Source organism: Marmota monax, unplaced genomic scaffold (assembly GCF_021218885.2).
Source record: "Marmota monax isolate L192 unplaced genomic scaffold, Marmota_monax_Labrador192_F-V1.1 WCK01_AAM20220418_F8-fsc00190, whole genome shotgun sequence".
Lineage (NCBI taxonomy): Eukaryota > Metazoa > Chordata > Mammalia > Rodentia > Sciuridae > Marmota > Marmota monax.
The window spans coordinates 1,935,888-1,954,223 of NW_026693010.1; the positions used below are offsets into that span (position 1 = coordinate 1,935,888).

General features: G+C 41.8%; 1 protein-coding gene across 3 annotated transcripts in view; it reads left to right on the plus strand.

Annotated features, from left to right (window-relative positions):
- The window catches only part of Tdrd9 (tudor domain containing 9), a 98,401-nt gene that overhangs the window by 40,656 nt on the left and 39,409 nt on the right, over positions 1 to 18,336 (plus strand). For all 3 annotated transcript variants that reach the window (XM_046453246.2, XM_058582266.1, XM_058582265.1), the window contains 8 exons: positions 867 to 970; positions 7,915 to 7,979; positions 10,392 to 10,446; positions 10,593 to 10,677; positions 11,487 to 11,544; positions 13,882 to 13,986; positions 16,456 to 16,553; positions 17,951 to 18,082. In XM_046453246.2, the coding sequence (XP_046309202.1) occupies positions 867 to 970; positions 7,915 to 7,979; positions 10,392 to 10,446; positions 10,593 to 10,677; positions 11,487 to 11,544; positions 13,882 to 13,986; positions 16,456 to 16,553; positions 17,951 to 18,082 (702 nt within the window). The remainder of the gene's footprint in view (positions 1 to 866; positions 971 to 7,914; positions 7,980 to 10,391; positions 10,447 to 10,592; positions 10,678 to 11,486; positions 11,545 to 13,881; positions 13,987 to 16,455; positions 16,554 to 17,950; positions 18,083 to 18,336) is intronic.

Genomic DNA, 18,336 nt, shown 5'->3' on the forward strand with positions numbered 1-18,336 from the left:
TTTTCATATCTCTGTTTATAAAGTATGTTCACACCAATTCATGTCTTCATACATGTACCTTGGATAATGACGTCCATCACATTCCACCATCATTGCTAACCCCCTGCCCCCTTCTTTCCCCTCTCACCCCTCTGCCCTATCAAGAATTCGTCTATTCTTGTTGGAAAAAATTCAGAAAGGCCATAAAATAGACTGTGGGAATTGTGCTGTAGCTGTCCTGTGGATATTGTAGACACTTAGATAGCTCAATCTCAATTTCTGGAAAGCTGTGCTCACAAATGGTCCTTCCAACAGTGCTGGGGAGATGGTTGTTGTGTGGCTGGTGCCCATTGTTCTGTAGAGGCTCCTTAAGGGAAGTGTTATAGTATCTGGGCTCAGTGTGGCTTTGTTTTAACACATGGTGAAAGGTAGTCTAGTGAGCTCTGAAGCCTTGGCAGATCACTCCCTTGTCATTTCCTTTAGCACATTGGTAGGAATGTGATTGTGCCATTTCCTGGTATGTTTTGCATTTGAGGACCTTGGAATCTTAGGGCTCTTGAAGGTAGGGCTTTGGGTCCCTAGACTTTTGATGCATCTTATCCTGGGCCTTCAAAATAGATTTCCTGCCAAACATTTCATCTCTGAATTCTCTTGACTCCATCTCTGCTCTGACGACTGGGTCAGGCGATTGATGAATTTAGGATGTATGTGCCAAGTGTCCCCCTTGGGCAGTGTGTGCCACACCAAGTGCTCAAGGGTTGCTGCAGAGGGTGTTGTGTTCACTTGGGTATTTGTTAGAATGACATGAAGGTGAGAATTGTCCACACATCCCAGCATTTCCCCTGCACCCTGTTTTGGTGTCTGACTTTCTTCTTTTCTCTTTCCAGCTCTCTCCCCATCTCCTGGAGGAACCAGTGATAACGAAGGATGTCTATGATGTTGCCATCTCCTTAATTCAGATGTTTGATGACTTGGACATGAAGGAGAGTGGGTAAGACCAATGCAGCCGTGCTTCAGTGTGCGCCTTGTGATGCGTGTTGTTCACTTGGAATTCTTAGTGCTTTCACGTCATTAAGATACAGCAGCACAAACTATTGAGTAGTCACTGGATATGATTTATACTCAGGGTAGTTTGGAAATGTTTTACTTATAGTTGTGAAAGCCATGCTGAGTGGTTTTAGGACTGGTAGTTTAATTATTTAATTTAATTTTTTTTTTTTTTTGTACTGGGAACTGGTCCCAGGGATGCTCTACCATTGAGTTACAGCCCTTTTTGTGTTTTTGAGAAAGGGTTTCGCAAAGTTGCTGAGGCTGGCCTCAGACTTGTGATCTTCCTGCCTTGGCCTCCCTTGCTGAGTTTATAGGCTTATGACACTGCACCTGGCAGGACTGGTAGTTTTAGAGCTAGGATCTACATACACCCTGCAGGTGGAATAGCTTTTCTAGACACCAAGTCACATGGCTCCTAATCCTCCAGTAAGACTCTTAAGTGCACCCAGTAGGAACCCTTGGGAGCCTTTCTTTGCCTTTGCTAGAAATATGTATTCCTGTGGACCAGTAGGCTCCTTTTGTAATCCAAATATTTATGGTTTGGCAGATTCTTTGAAACTTGGGACATTTTCCCTTGAGGACAGTCTGGTTTTAAGTGGTCGCTAGAACCCATGATTTAAAAAGAGTACTCTGTAATTTTCTTACAGTTTATATTTAGGACTTGTGTGTTGGAATGACAAGCAGTGAGAATGTAGATCCCACCTCCCAGCGGCCTGGACTGTGTCCTGAGTGGCTTTTCTCCTCTAGGCTTTAGAAGGCCTCCTCCCTGTTTTTGTCCTTAGTTGTGAAATCGGACTTTCTTGCACTTTCATTCTTCCTAAATTATACCCCTCAAATAATCTGCTGCTAAATGTTATCTTTTTTGTTTTGTTTTGTTTTTTTGGTTCTAGAGATTGAACTCAGGGATGCCTGACCATTGAACCATATCCCCAGCCTTTTTTATTTTTTTAAATTTATTATCCTCCTGCCTCAGCCTCCCTAATCTCTGGGATTACAGTGCCACTGTGCCCACCTCTTAGTTTTCATTTAGCTAAAAATTTCCTTGTTTCACACTAATTTAAATTTTAAAAAATTGAAGATAAAATGGCTGTATGTATACAGTGTGATGTTTTGAATCATAGACATATGACTTACTCTAATTATTGACTTAACCATTCACTCTCATTCTTGAAATAGAATTTTGTTAGGTGCAGGTTGAAGATCCCTTATCTGAAATTTGCATAGGCTTCACTGACAGAGCACCTGTAATTCCAAAACCCAAATCCAAAATGCTCCAATATCCGAAACTTTCTGATGCTCAAAGTGAAGTTTCAAATTTTGGATCATTTCATATTTCAGTTTTTTGGAGTAAGAATGTTCAAGCTGTATGTATGAAATGTATGAATTCTGGTTTATGTATTTCTCTTCATACATTTCTTTTCCTTTTTTTTTTAAATTTTATTTTTAGTTATTGATATACCTTTATTTTATTTATTTATATGTAGTACTTAGAATTGAACCCAGTGCTTCACACATACCAGGCTACCGCTGAGCCCCAGGCACCCCCCCACCCCGTACACTTCCTTTTTCTAATTTTCCTTAAATAATATTATTGAGGAATATATAAATACATATAACATGTACACACACACACACATATATATATATATATATATATACACACACACAAGTACATACATAAAATAAGTACATATAACAAATGTACTCATTATTCAACTAGAGTTCCTTAGGGTTGTCTATCTGTAAGATCAGGTCAGTTCTAAGTAGAGATGGTTTTACTTCTTCCTTTCCAGTTTGGATACTTTTTATTTCCTTTTCTGGCTTAATAGCTCTAGAAAGAACTTCTGGTACAGTGTCAAGTAGAAGTGGTGAGAGCAGACATTGGGTCTGTTTCTTGTCCTATTGGAAAGGCATTCTGTCTTTTACTGGTAAGTGTGGTATTAGTGTGGGCTTCTCTGGCTGCCCTTTGTCAGGCTGAAGAAGTGCGTTTCTATTCCTAGTTAGTTTAGTATTTTTATTATAAATGAGTGTTAGATTTTGGTCAGTGCATTTCCTGTGTCTGTTGAAATTATGTGATTTTTGGTTTTATTCTGTTGATATGATAAATTACTGATTTTTGGATGATAAACCAATTCTGCATTGCTGGGATAAACCCATCTGGCCATGGTCCTTTATTTTATGTTGTCTGACTTGGTTTGATCATGTTTTATTGAGGATTTTTGTTGCTCAGAGACATTGTGCTTTAGTTTTCTTTTCTTGCAGTCTCTTTTCTGGTTTTGATATATTAGGGTAATATTGGTCTTATAAAAATGATTGGGGGAAATGTTTCTTCCTCTTCTGTTTTTTGGAGGAGTTTGTGAAGAATTGGAATCAATTCTTTGAATGTTCGGTAGAGTTCAACTGGAAAGCCATTGGTTTCTGAACTTTTCTTTATGGGTATCTTTAAAAAAATTTAATCTAAATTTTTTGAGATGGGGTCTTACTATTTTCCCCAGGCTGGTCGTAGATTCCTGGGTTCAAGTGAACCTTCTGCCTGAGCTTCCTGAATAGCTGTAATTACAGGTGCATGACACTGTGCCCGCTAGGGGTATTTATTAAATTAGTGACTCATTCTCTTTGTTTGTTATAGGTATGTTCTATTGTTTGTTTCTTCTTGTGTTTGTTTTAGTAGTTTGTATCTTTTTAGTAATTTTTCTATTTTGTCTAAGCTATCTAATTTGTTGGTGGTGGTGTTCATAGTATTCCTTTTCTGTGAAGTCAGTGGTAGTATCTCTTTTATTTCTGATTCCAGTAATTTGAGTCTTTTCTTTCTCTTGGTAAAACTGCTGAGAAGTTTGTCAGTTATGTTGACCTTTTTAAAGAGCTGGATTTTTTTTCACTTTTCCTCTATTGTTTTTCCTTTTGCATTTTATTAATCTCCACTGAAATTGTTATAGTTCCTTTCTATTTACTTTAGGTTTAGTTTGCTTTTCTTTTTCCAGGGTCTTGAGGTGGGCATTAGGTTATTGATTTGGGGGTCTTAATATAGGCATTTACAGCTATAAATTTTCCTCTAAGTTCTGCTTTAGTTGGGTCTCATAGATCTTGGTGTGTTGTATGTTCATTTTTTTTTTTTCATTTGAAAGTATTTTCTTTGTTTCCCTTTGATATTTTCCTTGGCTTGTTGCCTCTTTGAGAGTATGTTATTCCGTTTGCACACGTTGATGAGTTGTCCTACTTTTCCCCTTTCATTGGTTTCAAATTTTGGTCCATTGTGGCTGAAGAACATATTTTGCATTCTTTCTTTCTTTTTTAAGTTTTTTTTTTTTTTTGAAATTTATTTCATGGCCTAGAATACAGTCTATCCTGGAGAACATTACATGTGTACTTGAGAAGAATTCATATTCTGCTGTGGTTGGGTGGTCTGTTCTACAGATGGCCATGTCGGCCATGGTGTTTTTCAAGTCTTCTGTTTCCTAATCTTCTGCCTAGTTGTTCCAGTGATGATTGAAAACAAGGTATTGAAGTTCTCACTAGTATTTCATTGCCTGTTTCTCCAGTCATTTCTGTCAGTTAATGCTTTGTGTATTTCTGTCAGTTAATGCTTTGTATATTTTTGTGCTGCGTTAGGTGCATGTATGTTTACGGTTGTTTTAATCTTTCTGACTCATTGACCCATTTATCATAAAATGGTAAGTCTTCATCTCCTGTAATACTTTTAATTTTAGGTTTATTTTGTTTATATCAGTGTAGCCATTTTTCTTTTCTATGGTTACTGTTTCCTTGGAAGATCTTTTCTGTCCCTTCACTTTCAATCTGTTTGTGTCTTAATATAAAGTATATCTCCTTTACACAACATATCCTAAGTGGGATTACATTATATAGTCTAACAGTCTCTGCCTTTTGGCTGGACTATTAATCCGTTTACATTTAATATCATTATCAACATGATTGAATTTATGTTGACCATTGGCTTTTTGTTTTCTGTATGTCTCATATCTTTTTTGTTCTTCTGTTCCTCTTTACTGCTTTCTTTTGTATTCAACAAATATTTTTTAGCTTTTTCCCCTCACTTTTTTTAAGCTTTGCTTTAGGGTTTGCAACATGTACTTTAAGTTATCAAGTGCTTCAGATTTATACTAGTTTAACGCTAGTAATATATAGAAACATTACTGCTATAGAACTCTATTCTCTTTCTTGCTTTTTTTCATGATTATTTTTATATATTTTACATGTTACAAACCCACAAAAACATACTTGTGTAATCATTACCTTAGTGTTCATTATCATTTCCTCAGGCCTTGATAGCTTTTTTAATATATATATTTTTTAGTTGTAGATGGACCCCCAATACCTTTGTTTTATTTATTTATTTTTATGTGTTGCTGAGGATCAAACCCAGTGCCTCCCATGCACTAGGCAAGCACTGTACCGCTGGAGCTTATTCCCCAGCCCCCATGATAGCTTTGCTCCCACTTACTTCCCTTGTGCTGTTATGGCAAATATATTACATGTTACATTTTTATATGTTATAGGCCCAGCAGTGTGTATGATTGCTTTTAAAATCATCTAAGGGAAAAAAAGAGCCAAACTAGATATTTATAATGCCTTTTATAATTACACAGTTGTCTTTATCAGTGCTCTGTGTTCATTCACATGGGTTTGAAATACTGTCAGTTGCTTTTAGCCTGAAGAGCTTCCTTTAGTATTTCTAGTAACATGGGTCTACTGGAAAAAAGTCCTCATTTTTTGTTCACCTGGGAAAGTCTTTATTTGCCTTTATTATTGAAGAAGAGCTTTCTGAATATAGACGTCATAGTTGACAGTGTCTTCTTTGAGCACTTTGCGTGTGCCATCCTGCTGTTTTTTGTCCTCCATTGGTTTACTGAGAGAGCAGCTGTTAATGTTATTGGGGTTTCCTTTGTATGTAGTATGCCATTTTTTTCCTGCTGCTTTTAAGTTATTCCCTTATCTTTGGCTTTCATCATCCATGACATTTGCCATTTCCTGTAGGGCTGGTGTAGTATCTGAGCCTTTAGTGGACTTTTTATCATTCTTCAAAGCCAGCCACTATGGGGCACATCAATTTTATGTGCCCATTGATCACTAATTTGGTCTCCTTGGCTGGAGGCCATACCACACAGAAGACTGTGGGATTGAAAAGAGTACCCGTAGGTCTGTGAGTAGATGTGCGACAGGAACTTTAGGTGCAGGGAAGGGAACTCAGCTGAAATCTGTGTCTTGTTTCCACAAGGGTAAATCATCATCCCTTCAAGATGAAATCATGGGCTGGGCTGGTTTACCTACAAGTGGCACCATATTTGGAACTTGGCATTTGGCCCCTTCTGCAGGTTAGTGGCCAGCAGTGGCAGTAGCCAGATCAGCCTTTGAAGGTGCATGTAATTGACTCCATACCTAAGCCATCATTCCTGCTGCCCTGGGCACTTTGCATTGAACAGCTCTTGAGGGACTGGAGGAGGAGACCACAGACATCCACATGGCCTCTAGTTCATCTGCCAATTAAAAGTCTCCTTCATGGGCTGGGGTTGTGGCTCTGTGGTAGAGCGCTTGCCTCGCATGTGTGAGGCACTGGGTTCAATTCTCAGCAACATATATACATAAATGAATAAAAAAAGGCCTATTAACAACTAAAATAATTAAAAATAAATAAAAGTCTCCTTCACTATTGCTGCCCTATGGCTGTATTTCCTTGGTACCTGCTCTAAGAGACTCAAATGCCTCTTTATAGATTCTTTATCATCATTATTGTTGTCTTGTCATTTCCAAGTCCTAGACCAACTGGCCAACCAGTTAGCTTCCACCTCTTTATCGGATAGACCCAACCTAATGGCCAAGTCTGCTTCCACCTGGGGTGGACTACCAGATGCATGGATTGCCCTCCTTCTTGGGGAGATTCCCTTCCTCGTCATCTCTGAATGGGGTTATGATGCAGCAGGTGTCCAATCCTGGCTGTTACCAGCATCCCCTTCAGGCCTATGCACGAACCAGGCCTATTTTTTTTTTTTTTTTAATATCATAGTGTCTGGGCAATGGGTGTTGCTCAGAGAGGTGGCTGAGTAGCAGGAGCAGGCACCATTGGAGCACTGAGCCACCTTTGTTCCCATCACTGGTCCACCTCTCTTGTGCCCTTCCTTCTTCTAGTTGCTATTTCCAGGCTTTCCCAAGACTGACTTCATATAGTTCCCTTGCTACAGCCTCAGGGAGGCTCCCTTATCATCCCTTTGCACAGACACTCCACACACGTACCTCCCCAGCTTTTTCCCTTGTGTGCCCATTTATTTCCTTCATGGTACTAAGGCTACACTGAAGGGGCTTTGTTCACTTGCCTCTTGTCTGTCTCTCTGGCTAGGGTACAAGCTCCAGAGCAGGGTGGGGACACTTGTCTGCCTCGTTACTATAGTATCCTAACTGCATAGAGGAGGGTCTGGCACAAATGGAGGGCTCGCAGGTTTGTGGAGGAAAGGAAGTTCTAATTTCACACACAAATGTACCCACTACAATGGGAAGATAAGGGGATGATTTGAGATTTTAGTCTTTAGAAATGCTTTTTTTTTTTTTTAAAGAATAAATGATTTCCAATAATAATTTGGTCTCTAATAATAGTTTTCTTGTAGTTACTTTAAATGTTTTGTGTTTTGGGGTTCTGGATTATAGTAATTAAATTTTCTGAAAACTTGCAGATCATGCTTCTTATAGGTGAGCATAATGGGAGTGAAGAGTCCTGGGTTCCAGGGACCCAGGGTGTTGTCTCTGTGGCCTGTGTTTTCTTATGTGAAGTAAAGAGCATTGCATAAACTCTGTGAGTGCTTTAAGGGTAGTGTCAGAGTTCTTGAAAAGCAGTGGCTGTTCCAGCCTTGATTCATTACATAACTCTCATTTTCACAGGAACAAGACCTGGTCGGGGGCCCAATTTGTGTCAGAGCGGAGCAGCGTGTTGGTGTTTTTGCCAGGTGTGAATGTCATGGTTTTGTGACCTGAAATTATCATACTCTGGATAGCACACATTATGAAAAATGATATTTTTCATTCTTTTTAGCCACCAAGAATATAAGCAAATATCACTTTCAATTTAATTTCTTAACGAGAATGAAGAATTTAACTATTTGAAGGAAGTCTTGCCACCTTCAAGATTTTTAGTAAGATATTTAGCTTTGTTTAACTTGTATTCATTTATATGGCTGTAAATGTGAGGTAATTGTCATCAGTCTACATTAAAACTTTTCAGTAACAGTAACATGTAACATCATAAGAATCATCAGCATAGTCTTTGAGTTCCTTTATCAGTGTTTGGGAAGATAGGCTCTTAATTATACCTTTTTGAAGACATTAATTTGTATTGTACTTTTTCAAAATGATTTTTAAATTATTTTAATCAAGTAGTATAGTTTGAGAAAACAACAATTCAAAAATTTTCTGTTGTCGAAAGGTAATAGAGCATGTGAATGCTTTAGTGATGGAGAACAAAAAGCTTTGCAATGAGAAAAATTTGTTTAACTTTGGAATGTAACATGTGAGTTTCAGATCTTTGTCACATTTTGCTTAGGGTATGGATTTATTTTATATTCAGGAAACAACCCATTAACTGACAATGGAGTAGAGTTCCATTTGCTAAGTATCTATCAGTACTAGGTATATAATATTATATTAAGGGAAAAGATCACCAAAGCAGAGCCATATGGAAACTAACTTCATACTACAAATGAGATAAATGCTTTTTAACTGCTGAACATTGCCTGAACAAAATATTTATAAAGTGATTCTTTAATTCAGGTTTGGTGTCTGATATCTGCTTACGTAAATTGGAGTTTGACCTGTGTTTATGTAGCCCATTAAATGTTCTGTCGAGAGCCGCTCTTCATTAGTGTTCTAGGGCTGCTGTTACAGTGCCACTGCTTGGATGGCATAAAACAGTGACTTTTTCCCCACTGTTCTGAGGCCTGACATTCAAAACCAAAGTGCCTGAAGAGCTGTGCTTCCTGTCAGGCTCTGGGTAGCCTCCTTCCCAGCAGCCCTGGCCTCCCATGGTGGCCATCAGTCATCCCTTGACTTGTGTCTACATCACTCTCATCTCTGCTGCTGTCATATGGTATTCTCTGTGTGGGCCTGAGACTCTTCCCTGCTTAGGAGGGCACCAGCCCTGTTGGATTATGAGCAGGAACCTCATCTCAACTGATTATATCTGCAGGGACTATTTCCAAATAAGGTCACATTTTGGGGTTGAGACTTCATATATTTTAGAGTGGAATACAGTTCAGCTGGTATCTGACTCAAATTCAAGACGAGGCAAAAGCACATGCAACTGTTATAGATCAATAAACATTTTAAAAAAACCTAATGAAAAAGCTTTAGTGTATCTTTATGACCAAGTCTCTCTCTCTCTTTCTCTCTCTCTCTCTTTTTTTTTTTTTTTGTTTTTTTATTACTGGGGGTTGAACCCAGAGATGCTTTGCCACTGAGCTACATCCCCATCTCTTTTTATTTATTTTTATTTTTTTTTTAATATTTATTTTTTAGTTATCGGCGGACATAACATCTTTTGTTTTGTATGTGGTGCTGAGGATCGAACCTGGGCCGCATGCATGCCAGGCGAGCGCGCTACCGCTTGAGCCACATCCCAGCCCTCTTTTTATTTTTTGAGACAGGGGCTTAGTAAGTTGCTTAGGGCCTCACTAAGTTGCTGAGGCTGGCCTCAAACTTGTAATCCTTCTGTCTCAGCCTCCTGAGTTGCTGGGATTATAGGCATGTGCCACCTTGCCCAACATTACCATGTCTTTAATATGTGTGCGTGCGCGCACATACATACATTTAACACACACACACACTCTTTGTTTTGTGGTGCTGTGTGGTGCCGAGGATCAGACCTCAGGACCTCATGCATACTAGGTGAGCACTGTACCACTGACCTGTATCCTAGCCCCAGAATGTGTGTGTGTGTGTGTATAATTTTTTTTTTTGGCAGAGCTGGGGATTGAACCCAGGGCTTTTCCATATTGCTAGGCAAGTGTTTTAACCTCTGAGCTATATCCCAGCCCTCAAAATATTATTTTTTGATTGGAAATATCTTGCATGCTCATTGTGGGACATTTGGGAAATCTGAGTGAAGAAATATAATATTGCTCATGTAGTCAGTGCTTATAGGTAGGTAGTCACCTCTGTTGAAAGAAAACATTGGAAGACTTTTCCCCATAATTTCGAATTACTATTTTTTAATGTACTTGTGCATTTTTATTTGTCATCTGATATATTTAGGTAATAAAGATAAAAAGGCTTTCTTTGAAAAAGATGTCATTTAAAAGACTGGATTTATAGCAATAAGTACAAATCTGTTTTTTCTCCTCCTTCCCCTGCCCACTGCTTCCCAGGTCTGGGTGAAATAAACTATATGCATGAACTTCTCACAAACATGGTTCACAAAAGGTGAGTTTAAGTTGACACAGCTTTAGTTTTACTTTCAGACCATTGTGTTGTTTATGCTTTGCATATTTTTGATTATCTGAGTGAACAAGTGTTTTTGTATGTCATGTGTATCATGTGATATTCCACTTTAGGAATTTGTTTCTTAGGTTACAGGTCTATCCACTCCATTCCAGTGTGACTTTAGAAGAACAGAACAATGTGTTCTTAAGTCCAGTCCCTGGGTACAGAAAGGTAGGAAGGCGGGGAAAACGTCTTAGGTTCTTGGCACCTCAGGCACCTTTCTGTGGAGACTGTCCAGGAAGGACGCTGGCACTGCCTGCCCTTTCTAGGCACATCTCCTGGACAAATGCTTGCTGATAACCCAGCTATGTCCCTTGGTGTTGTCTTTTATTTTGTAAATCAGTTTGCTAAAAGCTAAAAATTTTATTTCATTAACTCAGGGCATTATTGCTAATGGGTTTTGATGACTTTTAATTATTCTTGGGCATCTCTCTAGGATTGGGACTGTGCTGATGTCTTTGGCACTACTTTGGTGACTTGGTTAGATGCCTTAGTTGAAGTCCTCCTTGAGACATTATTTAGTCTGGGTCATGTATGAGTGTTGTGATTGCCTTACCATGACTCTTCAGACCCTGAGCTGGTGGCCCTACTCCCTGATTTCCATGGGACTATTTGGAATCTCTGGAGGCAACCTAGACCTTGGATGGTAGTTCAAGGCTCATGGTTATAGCTCTTTCTCTGGATTTGACCTGGTTGTACTTTTGCTCCTGATAATTTCAGGAGCCCTGGAAAACTTCAGAAGCAGGGTTAGGAGCAGTAACTTGCCCTGTGTCTTGCCTGATGCTTTTAAGCCTCTGTGTGTCTGGTTTTCCACATATTAGGGGATTCTTGATCAATTGTGATCTGCATAAAATAGGAAAATGGCTAAAGTTAAAATTTTAGTTCAGTATTTAAGAAGCTTTGAAATTTTCAAGATGGAGATTTATTTGCTTATTTTTTATTTTATTTAAAGCTCTACTTCTCTCTTTGGTGCTCAACAGGTTATTTTGTCTACCAACATTGCAGAGAGCTCTGTCACCGTCCCAGATGTCAAATATGGTAAAGTCCATCTCGCTCAACTCCACATAAACTATGGCTTCCTTTGACCTCTTTGTCTCCTCAAGACACACCTCCCCCCACACAAGCTAATCACTTCCTCTGATAATGGAAGAGAGGCTTCAGAGAAGTAGGGTCATGTGGGTTCCCCATCCTTTCAGTTCCCCAGTCCTCCTCAGGGTGTTCCACATTACTTGGAGCAGAAGTGTCCTCAGGATGTGGGGGCTTGTGGGAGCAGAGTGTTGTGGGTGCCCTGGTGGAATTCTGTGATTGGAGGGAGGCAGGCGTGAGGGAGGAGCCCACGTAGTCTCTGGTCCTGAAGGTGTCTTGAAGGATGCCGCACACTCCTCCATCTGGCCTTCTGCCACTGTGTCCTTAATAGCAGATTCTTCCCTCATGAGTGTCCTAGGTGGATTGGTTGTGGTTGAATGCCCGACGTGTGTGGCTTTAGGAGTACAACAGTGAGTAGGACACAGTCCCTGTCTTCACAGTGCCTACATTCTGGTGGGAAAGACAATTAGCAGGTAAAAAATAACAATTTCAGGTAGAGATGAAAGTGATAGATAAAGGTAAATCAGGATAGGGTTATGGTTGCTGGGAAGAAAGATCTTTTAGCAATGCAGACATCTTCAGTGACTTTGACAAGGGTGGTTTTGGTGGAAGCAGAAGTGCTTACAGTGGGCTCTTGAGAAGGAACAGAGGAGGTGCATCACAAAGCAATGTGTGTGTGTGTGTGAGTGTGAGTTTCTGGGGATTGAACCCAGGTGTGCTCAACCTCAGAGCTATATCCCCAGCCCTTTTATTTTTTATTTTGAGATAGTCTTAGTAAGTTTTTGAGGCTGGCCTTGAACTTGCAATCCTCTTGCCTCAGCCTCCCAAGTCACTGGGATTACAATGTGTGCCACCATGCTGGCCAGATAGCACTGCTGAGGCGTTTTGCTGTAAAGGGAAGGTTAGAAATGGGCAGTACTGGGAGTGGAGGATGAGAGCCTATTTTCCTGGACAAGCACTTCCAGTGCGTTTGCTGGGTGAGGGGAGAGGAGCAGGAGAGGGTAATGTGGACATGTGAGGAACCATTCACAGTCTCAGAGAGAAGGCTGAGTGTGGAGACTGAGGCTGCCTGGGGGCAGAGATGGCCTGGAAGCTCTAGGAGGTCCTTGCAGCACTTTTGCCTGTGTGGTGAGCTAGGAGGAGGACCCTCTGTGGGGATAGGACAAAAAGCCTGGGAGGCTCCAGCAGATGAGGTGGCCATCCCCTGACAAGGGAAGTGCTTTTCCCTCCCCAAGGCTTAGGGGGCTGGTGGGAGTAGAGAGTTGCTATGCTCCTGGGCCATGCTTGCATCAGACACTAGAACAGAGCAAGGTGGTGCCCAGCTGCTGCCTGGACTTGCTGTTGGTGGCCAGCAGGGAGTAAGGCCCAAGGGGTCAGGTAAGGGACAGTGACAGGGCAGCTTAAGGCTCCAGTGGGTGAAGGCTGGCTGAAGTAGGGTCCCAGAGCAGGGGAGAGGGAGGACAGGAGTTCAGTCTCAGAGAGGGGTTCTTGAAGCTATGGTGGAGGAGGAGGTGCTGCTGGCACCATGTGGGTGGAAGGGGCACTGCAAGGAGGAAGCTACTGACTGGGTGGAAGGCCAGGGCGTGGGGGGCAGGGCTTGAGCCCTGAGAGGGTTAATGCAGCTGGTGCCTTTCTTATGGGTATTGAAATCTCCAAAACTCATGTCGGGACTGGTGTTGTGAGAGGACCAGGGAGCCAGGGGCAGGGTGGGGTGCTTCATGGCTCCATCCCTGAGGCTGTAGCAGTAAGAGGTTGGGCTTAGCATGGGAGGATGGGAGAAAGGTGGCCAACCACCATTAAGGGAGGGCCTGTGTGTGTCTCCAGAGAGAGCTTTGTCACCTGTGCTCCACAGATGAGGACTTGAAGCACAGACAAACCAGGCAACTTGCCTTAACCATCCACAGATCCCCCGCACCCCCACCCCGCCACACACACACACACACACATTCAGGATTTGGATCCTGACAGTCCAGAGCATCAGCCACTCTTGTTGAGTCCTCCTGCAGCTGTGCCCTTTTGGGTAACCTTCATCTTTTGGGTACATCCAGGTAGGCCTTTCTCATGGTACATAGGGTCTCACAGGTTATTCTCTGCCCAGAGGCTCTCAGTCCTCAGCAAGAAAGAGGCCTCTGTCTTCTGTCCTGACTGTAGTGCATGGTCAGCATGTTCCCAGGTTCCTGTGAGCACACAAACTCCAGGGGCTTTGACTGAACCATTGTGCACTGTGATTCACTAGGTAGCAGTCTTGTATTCACATGGGGTTTACATTCCTTTTTTTTCAAATGACAGTTATAGATTTTTGTCTGACTAGAACTCTGGTTTGTGATGAAGATACGAATTATCAGAGTCTGCGATTGAGTTGGGCCTCTAAGACCAGTTGCAACCAGAGAAAAGGTAAGGCAATTTGGGTGCACGCTGAGGACTTGGTGGTGACAGGGTGTCTTTGAAAACATTACTTTTGCATTTTACTTCCTTTATTGGTATAGTTTTAAGTCTGCATATCCGCATTGCATGATGTCAGTTCTTACCTTCACATTTCTCTTCTTGCTGTGTGGTGGGGGCGGGGCATCTTTATGCCTAAGGGACCTTATCTCAATACTGTTGTTTTTCATAGTAAAATTTAAACATTTTGGTTGAACAGTCATAGAAGCCAGGTGGATCACTTCACTAATTTTGACAAGCCTTCCTTGAATCTTGATGCTCCTAAGGTGCTTTTCCTAAATGGATTCCATAGGGGCTCAGGGTTTGCCGCATATCTGCAAGTATCCCTGATAGAGATAATGGTGTCACTTTTAAGTGCAGGATGTGTTGGCCACAGTGGAAGTACATTCACAACATGCCTGACATAGGTGTCATCCTCTCCTGTGGCAGGAACTGGCCTTGGGGACAGTCTCTATGGTGTGTTCTGAGGTAGGAGCAAAGGTACCTGCTTGAACCTAAAGGTTGTGCTTATGTGTGCCCACTGTAACCCATTTAGTCCTCAGAGCATCTGACATGCAGAGAAATGGGCCTGAGCTTCTCCTACAGAGTGGTAGGACCAAGATTCAATCCAGAAATCTGACTTCAGTCCTCATTCTTTTTTTTTTTTTCTGAAGTATTTTTAGTTGTAGATGGACTCAATACCTTGATTTTATTTATTTATTTTTATGCGGTGCTGAAGATCAAACCCAGTGCCTCACACATGCTAGGCAAGTGTGCTGCCGCTGAGCCACAACCTCAGTTCTCATTCTTGACTGCTCTTTTGAGTTCTCTCTCCTGATCCCTCATCCAGAGGGGACTGAGAGCTGACAAAGGCGTCATTCCAACTTGGCTATCGATTGCTGTGAAGGCCTCAGGTTGGGTTGTGTATTGTTATAGAGTTAGGTGTAGTGTTATCTGTTTTTGTTGTTGTTGGTTCTCATAGAAATTTCAGTTTTATGCTTTAAATTTACATCCAGGATCCATTGCACATCACAGCCAATTGTGTACAAAGTGTGGCTTTAGGTCATGGTGCTTCTCTGCCTGTGGCCATATAGGGGCTCTACTTCATGGAATCATCCTTGAGTTGAGTCTGTTCTTTTATGAGATGGTCATTCAGGTGCAGCCACAGCAGGAGATGCTGGGGGAGGGCTTGCCATTGCAGGGCTACATGGAGATACATCAGTGGTCAGGGGCATGAAGCAGTGAGACAAGGTTGAGGCCATGCCTTTGTTGGGCTTTCTGGGGGAAAGGCAAGGCAGGCAGGTGGACAGCATAGGATTGGCTAATTTGAATAACATGGGTGGACTTCTGGTCCCCATGGTGATTCCTCCTTGCCTGGTACCAGTCCCTAGATGTTCTCACAGAGCCTCCTGGGTGTTTATCCTGGAACTTTGCTGGATTTGCTAATTAGTTCTGGGAGATATTTTTGTGATTGCCCTGGGATGTTCTATCTAGCCAGTCCTGTCATTTGCTGATAGGGTGGGGAGGGTGGAGGAGGAAGTCCAGCTTGCTTCAGTCTCCTGATGGCACAGGTGCAGAAGAAAAGCTCTGTGGGCTACTCTGTTTTTTTCTTTTTTTTTTTTAATAATATTTTTTGTAGTTGTAGTTGGAAACAATAACTTTATTTTATTTATTTATTTTTATGTGGTGCTGAGGATCAAACCCAGGGCTTGCATGTGTGAGGTTAGCGTTCTATCGCTGAGCCATAATCCCAGCCCCAACATTGTGTTTTTAAAACTGGGTATTTATTAAGGACTCCCCCATCCTTAGAAGATTTTGTTTCTGCTTCATAAGTGATACAATGACTGAAGGATAACAGGTTATGTTGTGGTCTAGACTTGGGCTGAACTCCTGATGTGTGTATTGCTCACTCATTTAGTTTGAAGCAGCCATTTTGAAGGATGCCTTTGTTGAGATGTTAGGATGGGGGCAGGAGAAGTTACAGGCCTGAGTAGCTGGGCATAGTCTCCACATCTCTGCATTGGGTGAGCACAGTGTCTATCACCAGTTGCATGACTTTCCTTTAGTGACCTCTGCATTTCTGTTATTATGAACAGTGCGTTTGCAGGAAATGAGTGTTATTTAAAATGTTTTGGTTTCCCCTGTATGTTGGGCCAAGGTTATTTTCTGTAGAAGCATGCACTGGATTCTATAATGTTGATCACTGAATAGAAGTCAGCACTTACTCTGATTATTCCAGCTTTTTAGGATATATTTTAGAGTAAATATGTATATATGCCTAATGAAGCATATATACTAACATACCCTAAAGTTTTCACTGACCTAGTTTGGGGGAGATGATTAAGTTTCTCCTAGTCCAGGTCTGATGGCTAACTACATGTCTCTTCATGCTGACGCTGAAGGGGTTGGTGCCAGGTGTAGCTGAGCTTCTCTCTTTTGCAGGCCGTGCTGGACGAGTGTCTAAGGGGTACTGTTATAGGCTAATACATAAGGATTTCTGGGAGAGCTCCATCCCTGATCACGTTGTTCCTGAGATGTTGGTAATGTGCTTTGCTTATTTTCAAAGTTGAATTTTACAGAATGGTTTAAGTAATATAATTATGAGTGTCATATACTTTTTTTTTTTTTTTGTGGAGCTGAGAATTGAACCCAGAGCCTTATGCATGCAAGGCAAGCACTCTACCAACTGAGCTATATCCCCAGCCCTGTCATATACTTTTGATTCCAAGAAAATCACTGACTGCTCATCTTTATTTTTCATTTTTATTTTTTGTGGCACTGGGGATAGAACCCAGGGGTGCTCTGACACTTAGCTACATCCCAGCACATTTTATATCTTATTTTAGTGAGTCAGGGTCTGGCCAGGTTTCCCAGGCTGGCCTGGAACTTATCACCCTCCTGCCTCAGCCTCCTGGGCAGCCAGGATTACAGGGGTATACCACCATTCCCTGCTGTGCTCTCTTTAATCATAAAACCAGCTTATCATTTATTAAGCACCAAATTCTTCTAGGGCTCTTACCAGATTTACATCCTAATGAGAGGAACGTTTCTTGGTGTCTACTGGCCTATAGTGGCATTGTCCTTATATGCTGCTGTTTTCTGTTCCTTTTATAGTGAGTAATTGTTCATCAGCGTTTTTCTTTCTGCTTTTCTGTCTCTCTTCTTTCTCCCCCCACTCTCTCTCTTCTATTTCTTGCCCCTCTCTTCCCATTGCTTTCTTTTTCCTCTCCCTGTCTTTGTCTCTTTCCTCCTCCTCTTATCTTCCTTCTCTCTCACCCGTTTATTTGTTTGTTTCTATCTTTCTTTCCTTCCTCCCTCACCAAGAGAAGACGTTTATTAGCTCACAATTCTGGAAACTGAAAGTCGTGGGTTGGATGGGGCTGGGGATGTGGCTCAAGTGGTAACGCGCTCGCCTGGCATGCGTGCGGCCCGGGTTTGATCCTCAGCACCACATACAAACAAAGATGTTGTGTCCGCCGAAAACTAAAAAATAAATATTAAAAGAAATTCTCTCTCTCTCTCTCTCTCTCTAAAAAAAAAAAAGAAAGAAAGCCGTGGGTTGGTCCTTCCCATCTTATTCTACCTCTGGTGAGGATCTCCTTGGTGAGATCACATCATGGCAGATGGCATCATAGTGAGAACATGAGGAGGGAGACTGCACCTGAGGGGACAGGAAGCCAGAAACCCAGGAGGGACCAGTCTGGCTCTTCTGTAAAAGCCATCTCTGGATAACTGAGCAGATTCCATGAGACCTCCCTTGACCTCTCATCAGGGCAGGCTTCTCATGACCTCCTTACTTTGCTTAGGTTCCACCGTTTGTGTTTTACCCTTTTTCCTCTTGATCTTGTTTTTCCTGCTTTTTGTTTCTAGAGTACTAGTTGTGTGAATAGGTTAATCTGGTTGTCTTATCCCTGAATCTAAGTTGTGCTCTTTTCAGCGCTGTCCACTGGGAAGCACAATATTGAAAGTGAAGTTGCTTGGCATGGGTGAGCCCAGAGCTCTCCTGGCAACCGCCCTTTCTCCACCCAGCCTGAGTGACATTGAGCGTACCATCCTTCTACTAAAGGAGGTAGGGTTTTCTGGAGTTTATCAGTGGTGGAGAAAGCTAACGTTTTCTTATTTTTCCGGGGGAACCTTAATTTCATAATCTTCAGTGTATTTGGCTGTTGTAAATGCTAAACATGTGCTTGAAAAAGCCTGTGTAACGACTAACAGGTAATGCCATGTTTCATAGCCATGGTTTAGACTGGCCTTGTGGGTGGTCTTGCTGAAACACACCACCTGTGCTGCTCATCTGTGCCCTGACCCCAGCACTCCCTTGCT